This window comes from Aegilops tauschii, chromosome 7, assembly GCF_002575655.3.
Source record: "Aegilops tauschii subsp. strangulata cultivar AL8/78 chromosome 7, Aet v6.0, whole genome shotgun sequence".
Classification (NCBI taxonomy): Eukaryota; Viridiplantae; Streptophyta; class Magnoliopsida; order Poales; family Poaceae; genus Aegilops; species Aegilops tauschii.
Genome location: NC_053041.3, coordinates 622,612,301 through 622,627,152, shown reverse-complemented (window position 1 = coordinate 622,627,152; position 14,852 = coordinate 622,612,301). Strand labels below are relative to the sequence as shown.

General features: G+C 47.5%; 1 protein-coding gene across 1 annotated transcript; it reads right to left on the bottom strand.

The window, feature by feature from the left end:
- Positions 1 to 465: 465 nt before the first annotated feature.
- Positions 466 to 6,246, bottom strand: LOC109735350 (uncharacterized). Its single transcript, XM_073504598.1, has 5 exons — positions 5,835 to 6,246; positions 4,942 to 5,261; positions 4,614 to 4,808; positions 4,260 to 4,542; positions 466 to 1,346 (listed from the first exon to the last, which is right to left on the bottom strand). Exons 1-5 carry the CDS (start codon positions 6,244 to 6,246, stop codon positions 466 to 468), a joined length of 2,091 nt encoding a protein of 696 aa, XP_073360699.1.
- Positions 6,247 to 14,852: the final 8,606 nt, after the last annotated feature.

The window sequence follows — 14,852 nt, the reverse complement described above, 5'->3', positions numbered from 1 at the left end:
TAAATCAAACTCATGATCCTCTCCGTTGAAGCCATTAATTTCCACTTCTTCGAGAGCGGTTAAGGAGATAGTTTGGGTTCTCCAATTCATGGGCACACAAGGACAATCTGTTGGACATTCTTCTTTCACCTAAAACAAAACACTAAATGAAAACTACCACACCATATATTTTTGGCAATATAGTCAAAGTGGAGAATTAATTACCACCGATCTCAACAGAACGATCTTCAGCCTCTTCATAGAACTAGCAATTCGATTAATCGTAAGGAGATAAAACACGAGTGCTCCAAAAATATGTCCTCCTGTTAGTAGATATAGCTTCAAATTAGAGAATTTAAAAATGATATGCTTCTCTATCTCCTCTGCAAAGGTGGGTTCATGGGGAAGAAGTGACAACTTCTGGAAAAAAAATAGGCAAGAAATATGTCATTCACTAAATTTCTTTAGTCAAGTAATCTAGTAAATTTAGTAGGACAAGAGGCGCACCGCGCAGGCATGAATACATAGTGAACGCAATTTTCCTTGCCTCCTTGTCGCGGGCAACCTTAGAAGCTCGAGTTTCCAAAGACCAAACACAATAGAGTCATCACTGTAGGTGCAGTGCCACTCGACCTCCTCCAGCATTGGGGCCAAGACAGAAACATTCTTGAGCTCCGGCAATGGAATAAAGATCATGGTCAATTTCTTAAGAATGGGAGCAACAATGTTGACACGTTGTGCCCATATAGTGTCCACAATAAGCTCCTGCAACGACGAAGAATTCACCCTCAAGTTCCATGTCTCAAACAAAAGGCCGCTAAGGTGGAGCGTGTGCAAGTGTGGGCAGTAGGAGAGTAAGGCATCAAGATCGGCTTTGCAGCACGAAAGGGAAAGCGCTTCGAGGGCATTGAATTTGATGTCAGCTAGCACACAGTGAATGATGTCAAAATTCTCCAACACGATGGAAGTGGCATGGTGGAAGCAAGGCAAATCAACGATGATGGATTGGTCTGATATAGAGCGCGAGGGGAGGGTGATGACAAGCTTTTCTGTCTCGAGCGGTGCAGCAACGCGCAACATTGAGTTTACGCTAGGACTGTCGACCCTATCCTGCTCGGAGACATGGATTTCCAGGAGGGAAACAATAGGGGAAGGATGAGCGTAGCGGTTGAGCACTAGTTCGATCGAGTCGAACATGATGTCGCGAAAGATAATCTGGCGGAGGCTGGCCCAGAGGCCACGCCACCGGCTTGATAGGACGCCAGTGCGCACCGCGGCACCGATGCAGGTTAGCCATGCGAGGATGAGGAGGAGCAGGTCGTCTTGAAGCGCGCTGATGCGATCTGGTTCGGTGCTTGGACCTAGTTCTTGCGAGAAACGCATATGTCCAGATCTCAGATCCATCCAAAGCTTTGCAAAGCGCAACATTTCCCCCTCCTGCAGAGATAGTGGGGTGGCGGTGGAAGAAATCAGAGAGGGACACTGGGGAGAGGGAACGAAGGGGAGTAGAGTACAATGGTGGCGGCGGCGGCGTTCGGTAGTGTCGAGAGGGTGGAGACGGCGGTGATTTGGTGGTGATGGTGGGTGGGTGGGTTGGGGGGGGGGGGTGTTGCCCGAGACAAAAATTCTTATTTGACAACACTGAATAGATATTTGACCTTCCTTATTTGACCCTAAAAATTTCAAATTTTCTTGCTTGGTGTTGGGTCTTCATTTCTTTCTTAATATGTTTTACACGGTATACCATATAAGTCCTAAATTAAATGAATATTTCATCTTCCTTATATGACTCTGAATATTTCAAATTTTCTTGTTTGAGGTTGAGTGTTGGGTACTCTGAATATACCAGCACAAAGCAAACTGCTCATGCAAATCTGACTACAAAATAAAATACCTCCTCCGTTCCATAATACTTGTCGTGGTTTTAAAAAAGTATTTTGGACCGGAGGGAGTACAAAAGATGATGAACATCTAGGTGATCTTGAGTACTGGGTTGTTAGCTAGCATATACAGACTATTCACAGGAGGTCACAAATCAATGGTTAAAAATGTATATAGAGATGGGGGAGAAACGAGTGTGCACGATTTTAAAAGGCACAGAAGATATCTCACTGATGTCACAAAAATGACAGAAGCTGGGTGTTATATTGATCAGAGGCAGATCAGTGTATTCCTTGCATAACTGACTTACTCCTCATTTTCAGTTGTCCAATGCAAAGTCAGATTAAGCTTTCCGCCATTTGCATCCTCTTAAAATCTGGGAATAACACGGAACCCACCAGAATTGCGAGTTCACACACCACATGAATCCGACATCTGTATCATAAAATCAATCAAGAATATCACAGAGATGAGGAGAAAACGAATGATTATGGCGGCGGTCTCTTACCATGGTGGTTCTCCCTCGGAATCGTGCGCCACCTGTGTGCTCAAAGGTGGAAGGGAAGAGATAGGTGGAGGAGGAAGGCATGGAGACTTCACCAGCCTATCTGCTAGGGCTGGTAGATTTTCATCTCTTCCCTCTGGAGGGTAGGGAAGGCAGCGCAGGGGGTGATGGAGGCGGCGGGGCGATCGCCTAGGGCATTGGGGGTGCGTGGTGGCCGCTGCGTACTGAGGGACTCGTGGGTGGAGGTGGTCACGGCAGTTTCCTTTTTCCTTTTTCTGATTTTTGTTCTATATGCCTTTTGTTTTATCCAGCGGGGAAAGGAGAATAGGCTGGCTGGTTTTTCAGGTTATATACGTGCTTTGGCTAGGCAAAAAAATACAGAGTGGAAACGAAAATCTCTCTAAAAAAAGAAACGAAAATTGGAGGTGAGGTATCAATCTTCTGGATAAAAAAAATCGCTGGGTGAGGGGATATGCACCTAGGATCGTGGCAAAGCCCACGCGCGAGTGCAACCCCGTCCTTCAATTTTTTTTAAACCAATTCTTCTTTTCTGGTTAACCCATTATGTACTTTTTATATATACTATTATATAAAAGATTGTACTGATGAGCCACAGTATTCCCCTGAGACGTAGCTAGAGACAGGAAATCACTTGCAGCCTAAAATTGAAGGTGATTTCTTGACATTCGCCTCGAAAAGAAATGTGAAACTGATGTTATTTCTGGACAAGTGTCCACTGTTTGCACCTGAGAGGATATGCAAATGCAATAGCCAGATAAGACCACCACTCATATAATGCCTATTGGAGGCTATCTCCCTCCCCTACGCTTAAGTGTTAAGGCCGTAATGTCCACCCATAAAAAGTAACCAAAGCACGAGAATCAACTGGCTTAAAGATAAGTGGGTGCACATATTTCCCGCAAAAAAAAGTGGGTGCACATATGCTAGAAATAGAATCCCCAGCATGGCCAAAGAAGAGAATTCCCCATTACCAATTAACACTTCCCTATCAGCCAATCGCTAGCAGAGATAATATTGCTCTGATTTCCTAACTGACAAACAGTAAACAGAGAGCTCTCCGTGAATGATGTCAAGGAAGAGGAGGATGAAGAAGTGTGGAGGACACTGCTGCTAACCTGGTCACGCTCTCAGCAGTGTGAATTTGTAGAAGCATGCTTGCCGTGCCTTCTTCCGGGTTAGTTTACCCACCAGTTTACTGTGTCCTTGTGTGGTCATTATCATGAGTGTGTCCTTGTGTGGTCATTATCATGAGTTGCTTGTCCTGTATGGTGTTCTTGAATTTTCATCAGCTACATAATGGTCGGTTGTGTTAGTGAATGGGAGTCTTCATGTGTTAGTCTGTCTGTTGAGTGTGACTCTTGAGTCGGTTAGCTAAAAGAAGTGTGATGTGTGGGTTCAGTGAGGGTGTAACAGTCACTGAATAAGAATGTAAGAATCCTATCCTATATGTATGTCTAATAGTAACATGTAGCATGTGTTGCTCTTGCTTTCACCTTGGGGTTTGGCACAAATCAATAATTTGAGTTAAACTCTATCCAGCTAACTTAGAAAATCTTACATATGCAGAACAGAAGGGTGTGGATATTAAAGAATATAGCAAAACACAAAAGTAGGTCCGCGTAAAAATATTGATACTTCCTTATGACCCATCTCACCATTTAGCATATATTTCTACAAAAATATGAGGGCATGGCAACATATATTCGGCAGAAATATAGAATTTTGAATTAGCTAATAATTTGGATACATGCACAACCAAACTCTATAATTGGCATGTCAATGCCACATATTCAACAAATCTTACAAGGATTAACAATTATGACTCTGTTCCATCTACGAGCACACTAATCATGCATGCCAAACATATACTCACCAGAGCTATGATAAACACAACATTCCACAGAAGAATACGCCCCGAACATGTTGTATACCTTTGCGGACACATCATTATTTGTGGAACCCTCGTGTGATAACTTCACAATAATTCTTTGAAGCAGTGGTGCACATCTAACTATGGATTTCAATAAATCAAATTCATGATCCATTCCTTCGAAGCCACTGATCTCCACTTCTTCGAGAGCAATCAAGGAGATAGTTTCGGACCTCCAGTTTGTGGGCACCTCACATTTACAATTTGGTGGGCATCCTTCTTCCACCTAAAACCAAAAATAAATTTCAATTACTACAGAATGTATTGTTGACATAAGCAATCAGAGATCAGAATTACCGTTCCGCGCAGGACAAACTTAAGCCTCTGTATACTGGTACGAATTCGATCCATCTCAAGGAGATGAAACACCAATGCTCCAAAAGCATGCCCCTCTGTTGTGAGATGTAGCTCCAAAACAGAGAAGGCAGCAACCATGTGCTTCTCTACCTCCTGTGCAACGTTGTCCGCTTCATCAATAAAAGCAGGCGAGTTCTGAAAAAACAATTTGGCAGGATATATATATATATATATATATATATATATATATATATATATATATATATATCATTCGCAAAGATTAGTTTAGTCAGAGCTTGCAGTAAATTGAGTAGGAGAGGAGACGCACGGCAGAGGCATGAATGTGCAGCGAAGGCAGCTGTCCTTGTCTCTCTGCCGTTTGTAGAGTCACCTGCTGGAGGCTCCAAATAACAAAAACAGCATGGATCCCATAGGAATAGCAGCATTTCCACGAGACCTTCTTCACCATTGGTGCCAAGACGAAGATGATGCTGATCTTCGAGGTGGTGAAGGACATGGTCAACTGCTTAAGCAGAGGGGCAACAATGTAGATACTGTGTGTCCGTTTGCTGTCCACGACAAGCTCCATGTTGCCGGAGATGCTCGCCGGAGATGCTCCTTCCTCTCTCTCTCTCGTTCTCTCACTCTCTGAAACTCAGACGAAGAAGAACAGAGACAGGTAGTTTGTGCAGCGCAAGTTCTGCTGCTTTTCTGTTTCCTTGATCCTTTTATTTTGTGATCGAGAGTAATGCCGAGAAGCTCGCAACAACCCTATCGTGCCCGCGCCATCCCACGGGCGAAGTCGTGCAGCTGGCTTCCTAACTATTCGCACGGGACACACGACGATCGTGCCCTTCATGCGCTAACAGAAAACTAAAAACTGAAGAAATCTGAAGCTACTAAACTTTCTGAAACTACTGAACTTTCTGAAGAAAACTAACACCTAACATTATTGTGCGCAGCTGAAATACCCAACACTCCAGCAGTGTCGCCGAGTTGACCCTCACATATGGCTCATTTAACACAGTGCCACTGAGATGGAGCGTGTGCAGGCGCGGGCAGCTGGAGAGCAAGGAGTCGAGGGCGTCAATGCAGGACCCCAGGTACAACGTCTCAAGCGCGGGGAACTCGACGCCAGTCGGCACGTGTATGTCGAGAAAAGGCCCAATGTGATGGAAATGGCGAGGTGGAAGCAAGGCAGAACGACGACTGAGGAATCGCCGATCAAGGCCGATGAGAGGTCGAGGAAGATCTCCTCAGACTCCAGCCTTGCGGCGGCGCGCAGCAACGAGTTGACGCTGGCGGTGTCGACCATGTCAGTCGACCAGCGGCGAGTTGACGCGGGGACGTGGATTTCCAGGAGGGAAACCGCGGGAGAGAAGTAGCCGAGCGCCGCTTCGATTGAGTCGAAGGCAACATCGCGGAAGACGATCTGGTGGAGGCGGGCCCAAAGGCCGCGCCACCTGCGGGAGAGGACGCCGGTGCGGGCGGCTGCGCGCGTGCAGTGGAGGCCGGCGAGGACGAGGAGTAGCAGGTCGTCGGGTAGGGCGCTGATGCGGTCCGGTCCGCCGCCGCCTGGGCGACCTAGCTGCTGCCGCGAGAAGCGGTGGCGAGGCCCCGTTCTCGGCTCCATGGGGACTTTGGCGAAATGAAACGATGCGGTGGCTCGTGGATAAAAGTTTTTTTCGTGAATACGCAAAGATTGCGTATCATTTCATTGATAGATAGAAAGGAGTTTACATACAATTGTGTGCTACTCTTGCGGCCGTACACAACTAGCTGGCGGCATCAAGAGAGCAAGTGAGCAGAAGGAGAGGTTGCTCAGCCTCGAGATGAAAGTTCAGGTCACATGCAAAATTCGATCTAGTCCTTTTGCGCCGGCCTTGGCCCAGCGCACAACCTCCTGCTGAATGGTCGCCGTGAGGTGGGTGTGGGATGGAGTTGCTCCGTCGAAGAGGACGGCATTCTGATGCTTCCAAATACTCCATGCCGTGAGGATGATCAGAGAGTTCACAACTTTCCGCAGACCTGTCGGGGTGGTGGTAGCCGCGGCCTCCCACCAGCTGAAGAAGCTGGTGGTTCCGTTCGGTGGTGCAATGGGCAGCCGGCACCAGGCAAGCACCTCGTGCCAGGATATGCGCACTAGCACACATCCAACAAGAAAATGATCAATGGTCTCGTCCGCATGGTTACAGAGCTTGCAGTTGGGGTCGTGGGGTAGCCCGTGTCTCGCGCGTCGCTCTGCTGTCCAGCAGTGGTTGAGGGCAGCAAGCCATAAGAAGATATTGGCATTTGAGGGCGCCCAGGTCCTCCAGATGAGCCGCTAGAATGGTGCCGTGGTGGAGCCATGGAATAGTGCACGGTAACAGGAGCTCGCCGTGTAGATTCCATTAGGAGTCCATTTCCAGGATAGCTTGTCGAGGTTGGCTGATAAGGAGACGCCCTGAAGCTGCTGCCATAGCTCGACATACTCGACGATGGCCCCGGGGTAGAGCGTGCCATGGATGTCGGAGATCCAGGTGTTGTTTGTCAGTGCTTCACTGACGAAGCGTCTTTTACGTTGTCGGCGCGGAATGAGAGAGATCAGCATAGGGGCCAGCTCCGTGATGGAATGGCCGTTGAGCCAATGATCAGACCAAAAACGGCATGTGTTTTCGTCGCCAAGGGTCCAGATGGTGGAAGCGCGGAAGAAGTCCGAGGTCTCGCGGTCGTGCGGGAGGTGTAGGTGTTTCCACGGGCGCTCCTGGTCAGTGGCCTGGAGCCTAAGCCACCGGGACCGCAGCGACACGCCGGTGCGCTGGATGTCGCGTATGGCTAGCCCGCCATAGGCAAGAGGGCGGCAGACACGGGCCCAGGAGACCAGCGGCAGCAGCCACCATTGACATCCTGCCGTCCAAACCAAAGGAAGTCTCAGATGAGCTTGGTGATCCGCTTGAGGATGGGAGGGGAGATCGCCATCGCAAGGAGAATGTGGACCGGCATGGCTGTAAGAACGTGGCGAACAAGGGCCAGCCGCTTGCCGTGGGAGAGCAAGGAGGCCTTCCAGGTGGCTAACTTCTTGACGATCTTGTCGACCAGGGGGAGCAGGGCAGATATCGGTGTCTTCCGAATAGACAGAGGCAACCCAAGATACTTAATGGGAAAGCTCGCCAGGGGGCAGGAGAGGGAGGCCATGACGGTGGCTAGCTCGCCGTCGGAGCAGCGGATCGGGGAGGCAGAGCACTTCCGGAAGTTAGTGGGGAGGCCAGAGGCTTGGCCGAAGAAGTCAAGGAGGGCCCGGATGGTGGCCAGCTCATGGGCATCGGCATGGCAGAACACGACGACATCGTCCGCAAAGAGCGAGATGCTGGCGGGGGCGTGTCTCGCAGTCAGCCTCTTGATGGCCCCTCTATGCACGGCATGCTGCAAGAGGATGTTCAGCTGGTCGATGACGAGGACAAAGAGCATTGGGGAGACGGGGTCTCCTTGGCGCAGGCCTTGGGCGTGGGCAATTGGAGGCCCGGGGTTGCCATTGATGAGGACCCGAGTGGAGGCGGTCGAGAGCATGATGGAGATCCACTCACACCAGTGTCGCGCCAAAACCAAGGTGCTGCAGGACCTGGAGGAGGAAGGGCCATGACACGGTGTCGAACGCCTTTGCGATGTCAAGCTTCAGGAGAAGGCGGGGGAGCTTGAGGTTATGAAGCAGCCGCGCCATTTGCTGGACAAGGAGGAAGTTGTCTTGGATGCTCCGACCGGCGATGAATGCGCTCTGGTTGGTGGTGATCATTCCGCCGAGGCGGGGGGGGGGGGGGGGGGGGGGGCAAGCCGTAATGAGAGGACTTTGGCGAATAGCTTGGCTATGAGGTGGATGAGGCTGATCGGCCGGAAATCCGTTAGCGCGGAGGCGTCGGGCGTCTTGGGGATGAGGGTGAGGAGTGCCTCATTGAGCTTGCTGAAACTCATGCCGTTCATGGAGTGAAGCTTGTCAAAGGCAGCGCAAATGTCCTCCTTGATGATGGGCCAGCACGCGCGAAGAAACTCCGAAGTGAAGCCGTCGGGGCCCGGGGCCTTGCCCGAGGGCATCTTGGTGATGGCGGTCCATATTTCCTCCTCGAGAAGGGGAGCTCGAGCTCGTGGAGATCGAAAAGCCTTGGATCAGTTTCCGGGAGCCGCATGGTGAAAGGGCGCACAGTGTTCGTGCCCAAGAGGGTGGAGAAGTGCTCGAAGGCGGCCGTGGCCAGTCCAATCTCGTCGGTAACAAGCGTGCCGCGGTGGTTGAGGCTGAGGATTCTGCTTTTCCGATTGCGGTGCGCAGCGTGAATCTTGAAGAAGGCGGCATTGGTGTCGCCCTCTTTAAGCCAAGAGAAGAGGACACGCTCCCACGCAATCGTACGCTCGAGGAGGCAAGCCCTAGGTATTTGCGCTTCAGCTCCCGTCTTAGCCAGGACTCGTAGTCGGAAAGCGAGCGCAGGTCTTGGGCAATATCCAAACGGGCGCAGGTCTCGTGGATAAAATTTGATCCAGGCCACCAGCCCCCGCGGGGTTACACAGGGCTGGGTGGATGTATGGAGCGGGCTTTTCGGCCCGCTCGTAGCCCGTTCTCGATCGGACCGTAGGGTCCCAGCCCGACAGAAATCCCGAACTCACCGTACAGCTTCGCGTCAACCGGTCCGGTCCTGTTTTTGACAGTCTCCACCCTCTTTACACATATTGTCGTTTCTGATTTTCAGGCACTTGCCACCTCCTCTCATCCTATTAATTTTCCATAACAGATATGCAAAGAGTGGTACTCGGGCAAGTACTCCCGACATTGCAATTCTGACAAAAAACAGCAAATCAGTAGGATGATGAAAACTAAAGGACCTTACCAACGTGCCATAGCAGCAGGGTAGGTTCCTCCAAACCATGCTCGTCCCAAATTTCATTCCAATCAAAAGATCTGTAGTGACCAATACATCTCGTGGGTTTTTGTAGGCGCCAATTTTGCTTGGTTCTACAATCTCATGTCCCAGCATCTTCTGCCCTACATTTCATAGTTGGTTGGTTTGGTTTGTCCTTGCCTCATACATTTACCCTTGTTTTCATTGTCCTTAGATAGCCCTGAATATTGTCGACCAAGAGGGGGTGGTAACACCCCCCGTGTCATAGAGACCAAAGAGACTTGGGAGTCGGGGCTTTGGTATGACGGTCTCCACGTCTTAGTCAAAGTTAACAAAGTTTGACTTTGACCAAATCTTATATGCAGAGTAAAAAGAAATGGAGGGAGTACATCACAAGTAGTTATAGGAGTACCACATTATTTGAGCTTCAGTGCATAGTAATTCATACCATAGGCTTAAAATAATAACTAGCTTAGAGTACTTGACTAACATAGGTAGAGTACATTAACTTAAATAAGTGAATGGCAGATAAACCATTCAAGATTTAACTAAGAATGCCACAGTATAGTGCCAAAACAACACATCAGATGATCAGTTGACGCAACCAAGCAAAGTCTTGAGATCAGGTAATGGGGTCAGCATGGAAAGGATGATCTTGACGATGCTCACTACCATTCCACACGTATGGATCAGAATCATGTTGATGGGCAATTTTCATTGGCGTACATTAACCCTGCAGAGGAAACAATTTGAAACCCAGATGCGGTCAGTTTCGCAGCAAGCAAATGTCGAGTTGTTATTTGTGTAAGGAATGTTCTCAGTGGCAAATAAAACACAATATGCCGAGACGAGAGAGAGACCCGAAGGCTAACAAAATTCAGATGAGACAAATAACTTCAGGTAATATAGAAACTGTCCTTTTGCTACTAAATACATATGCCAAAATATATGTTGTTATTGGCAAATAAAACTGAATACAAGCTGACAGCAGAAAGAAATAGCAAAGTACTTGCTGAATAGAGTTTAACTGGGACTAATAGTTTGTGCCAAACCCCACAGCCAGTGAATTGAGATGAGACAACTTTGTTAGGTTGATCTCTCTCCCGTTCGAACCCAACGGGTCGAACGGGCCCTTGACTCGCGCTCTGATCGGGGGCGCCCAACCAAACCATGGTTGGTGGGCCCCTGTGACCCGCGCTATATAAACAGAGGTGGGGGCCAGGGCACGACTTACTAGGTTAATCGCTGCCACAATCCCCACCTACAATCCCTACCGATCTAGGGTTAGCGCGGTGCTCACGGGAAGCTCCACCACCTCGCCCACTCTCCGCCATCGCCGTGCGCCCCAGCACCACGATGGTCTTCGGCTCGAGTTCATCCACTGCCGGACAAGGTAGGTTCACCGGATCTACTAGCCTACTCCGATCCAAAGCAATCTATCAATGGTATCAGCCAGATCGGGCTAGTTGATTTCGGTACAAAGAAACAAAAACAGAAAAAGAAACAGAAAAAGAGACCCCCCTTCCCCAAAGAACCCTAGAAGGGCAAAGAAGAAAAGAGCGCCGCCGTAAGGCCGCGCCTGTTCCTCTCGATCCCGTCGCGCATCGGCAAGCCGAGGCGACAGGGACAAAGAACCAACCCCCCACAGGGGCAAAGTACAGGCACCACCACCGAGCCGTTTGACGGCGGCGCGTTCACCATCGAGGTGCTTGCGCACGCCGGCAAAGGGGACAGGGAGGGCGCCACCGTATCGCGCACCGCAGCTCACGGCTCTCTCTCTCTCTAATAGAAGGAGGTGGTGGATGGCTGAAACAGAGAAAGAGAAAGAGAAAGGAAGGGGGAAAGGGAAGGCTCGCACAGCGCGGCTCGACGCCGTCGCCGGTGGCCGGCGTGGCTCCACCCGCCGCATCGGGAAGGCCGGCTGCGCCTCTCTGCTCTCTCTCACGCTCTCTGTTGCGGGAGATGGGGAGAAACAGAGAAAGGAGAAGGAAGAGGACGCGCGCGCGGCGCTGTGGCGCGGTGGCTTTCGCCGCCGCCGCCGGCGGCCGGACAGGGCGGCCGGGGCGCATCCCCGTGCTCAGCCAGTGGGAGCGGCGAGAACGAACCGAGCGGCGCGAGGGGGAGGAAATGACTAGGGTTCGCCTCGCCCCTCACCGCATCGATCGACTTTGATCAGGCGAAAACGATGCTGGTCCGTCGGATCGCTATGGACGGTCTAGATCGAAACCCTAGCCCCGCCCTGGGCCACTGGGCCGGAAGAGAGGGAGGCCGGGCGCAGTCGCCGCTGGGCCGTGGCCAGCCGCCGCGGGCGCGCTGGGTCCAGGCCGGCTGGGCCGCGCGCTGGGCCGAGGCCTTAGCCGCACGCCGTTGCTGCTGTCGATTTTGTCCAGTTTCTGGGCAGATATTAAATAGCTTTCCTATGCAATTTTTTCCAACGAAAATTTTGTCTAGAAAATAGAAAAGTGACAGAAAAAGTTTCTGAAAATGCAAAAAGAAATTTTTCAGAAAATAAATGTTCATGAATTTTATAAAGAAAATTAAAAAAGTTCATGATTTCTTATTCGGTCAAAGAAAAGTTTCTGTAAAGCTTAAAAAGTTCATGATTTTTTATTCATGTTTTCCGCTGCGTAAATAGTTAATAGTGCTCTTTTACAAAGAAAATAAAAGTTTAAAAAGAATTAAGTTTTTTAAGAGCTTGTTAAAGTGAATATTTTAATGAATATGATTATGTTATTTGTATGACCAACGTTGTTAATAACATGATCATGTTTTATTATTGAAATTTAAAGGTGCTCTTTTAAAAGTGAATTGAACTAAAGTAAGATATTAAATTGTTGCTTCTCTAATGCATTTTTGAACCAACCGGTTAAAATTGCTTAGAGAGTAAAAGAGTACAGAATTATTTTTGAATAGAATATTATAAAGTTTCCGCTGCAAAGTAAAAGTTTTATCCTCCAATTAAATTTGAACCAACGGGAAAATTTAATTGGAAGAAATGTTCTTAGCAATGTTTTTCCTCTGTGGGTGAAATAAGATGCAGATAGTTTCCACTATGACAAAAGAAAGATATTTGTTTTAAAGTTAAAATGTGGTATTGTTATTTTCTGACCAACGTTGATGATAACAATGCTATCATTCTATGAGTCTTATGTTCAAAGTTTAAATCTCTGATAGTTTTGTATCAAAGTGGTCAATTTTCAGAGAACGGATAAAGATCAAGAAATGCTCTTGAACTAGAGAAATGTATATTTCTTGTTCCCGCTGCAATAAAGTTGATGGTGAAGATTAATTCTTAGCAAAGTTGTTTAATAGAAATACTATCATCACATTGTTTATAAGTTATATGCATTATTTCCATTTCCGCCCAACGGTGATATGGAATTAATGTATAAGGATGATGTTTATTCTAATTCTGCCACAATGGTGATTTAGAATATAAAAGAAAGTTTCAAAAGTTGAATGTGCATTTTTTTTAACCAGACCAACGTAGGGTTATTTTTATGCCCATTATTGTTGATTATTGGCTATGTTTTCTCAGACTAAAAGTTTTCCATGCTTTCATTCGTGAAGGCGAATGGCTGGGTACTTGTGACCCGAAAGATGACCAAGAAAGGTCATAACGTGAGGGAGTATGTTCTCTCTAAAGAATGGCTTCAAAAGAAAAGAGATAGATCATTGAGAGTCTTGGTTGACGAATGTCTTTCGTGTACTCTCTATGAATAAGATTTTTTCAGTCAACATGATTTGAAATGAAACAAGCAACATGCGTGTTTAATTTGACCAACGTCGGATCAAGCATGTGTGTTAAAGAGCATTCGGATTTATTTCTGAATTTGATGATTGAATATGCAGTCAAAAGAGCCAATTCTGTCATTTATGTTCCCTTACAGGGAATTACCCGCATGGCGGGAAAAGATGATTATGATAAAACCTGCATGGCGGGAAAAGTCTGGGAAAATACCTGCGTAACGGGGTAAAGCTGACATAATATTATGTCAAAAATCCCGTATGGTGGGAGAAATTCTGGCAAGAGAAAGATATGATAACTCATGTGTTTTTAATGTATCCCACTCTGGGAGAAAAGAATGGAGTAGCTGAAAGGTGCAACCGTACACTTATGGATATGGTGCGCAGCATGATGAGTTATTCCAACTTGCCATTAGGATTATGGATGGAGGTGCTTAAAACCGCCATTCACATTCTCAATAGAGTACCGAGCAAGTCGGTGCCCAAAACACCGTACGAGCTATGGACAGGAAGGGTGCCCTCCCTACAACACTTCAGTGTGTGGGGTGCCCTGCTGAGGCCAAAATGTTTAATCCAAACATTGCAAAGTTAGATCCCAAAACAGTGAGTTGCCACTTCATTGGCTATCCAGACAGATCAAAGGGTTTTTGTTTCTACTGTCCATACAGATATACCAAGTTTGTAGAAACAAGACATGAAGTCTTCTTAGAGGACGAAATGATGAGGGGGAGCTTGGTAGCTCGGAAAATTGATCTTGAGGAGAAGCGGGTGCATGCACGATGATTCAGGAGCCATTTTTCTCACTACCAGTTGCAACTCCACCCATGACAGCTATGGGGGAAGACCCGGAACCTGTCCGTCAGGAGCTGACTGAACCCGTTGTTGAGCATGAAAGGGAGGTGCAACAGCAAATTTTAGAAGAAGTGCCAGAAGTTGAGGCACAAAATGTGGCAGAAAATGAGGCCCTTAGAAGGTCTACAAGACCAAGAAAGTCAGCTATTTCTACTGACTTTAAAGTTTATAACACAGAAATGGTTCATATGGAAAGAGATCCCACCTCATATGAAGAAGCCATGAGAAGCCCTCATTCATCGAAGTGGATGAAGGCAATGGAAGACGAGATGAAATCGATGAGTTCCAAAGATGTTTGGGACTTAGAGGAAATTCCCAAAGGAGCCAAAACAGTAGGCTGTAAATGGGTCTACAAAATTAAGTATGACTCTAAAGGGAATATAGAAAAGTATAAAGCACGACTCGTGGCAAAAGGATTTACACAAAGAGAAGGGATAGATTACAATGAGACATTTTCTCCAGTCTCATGTAAGGATTCCTTCAGAATCATAATGGCATTAGTTGCTCATTTTGATTTATAGTTACATCAAATGGATGTAAAGACGGCATTTCTCAACAGGGATTTAAAAGAAAATGTCTACATGAAACAACCCAAAGATTTTATCATGGAAGGCAAGGAAAATATGGGATGCCGCCTGGAGAAATCCATTTATGGATTAAGACAAGCCTCTCGGCAGTGGTATCTAAAGTTTAATCAAACGATTAAAAGTTTTGGATTTAAAGAAAATATTGAGGATAATTGCATTTATGCAAAGTTTAAAAATGGGAAATATATTTT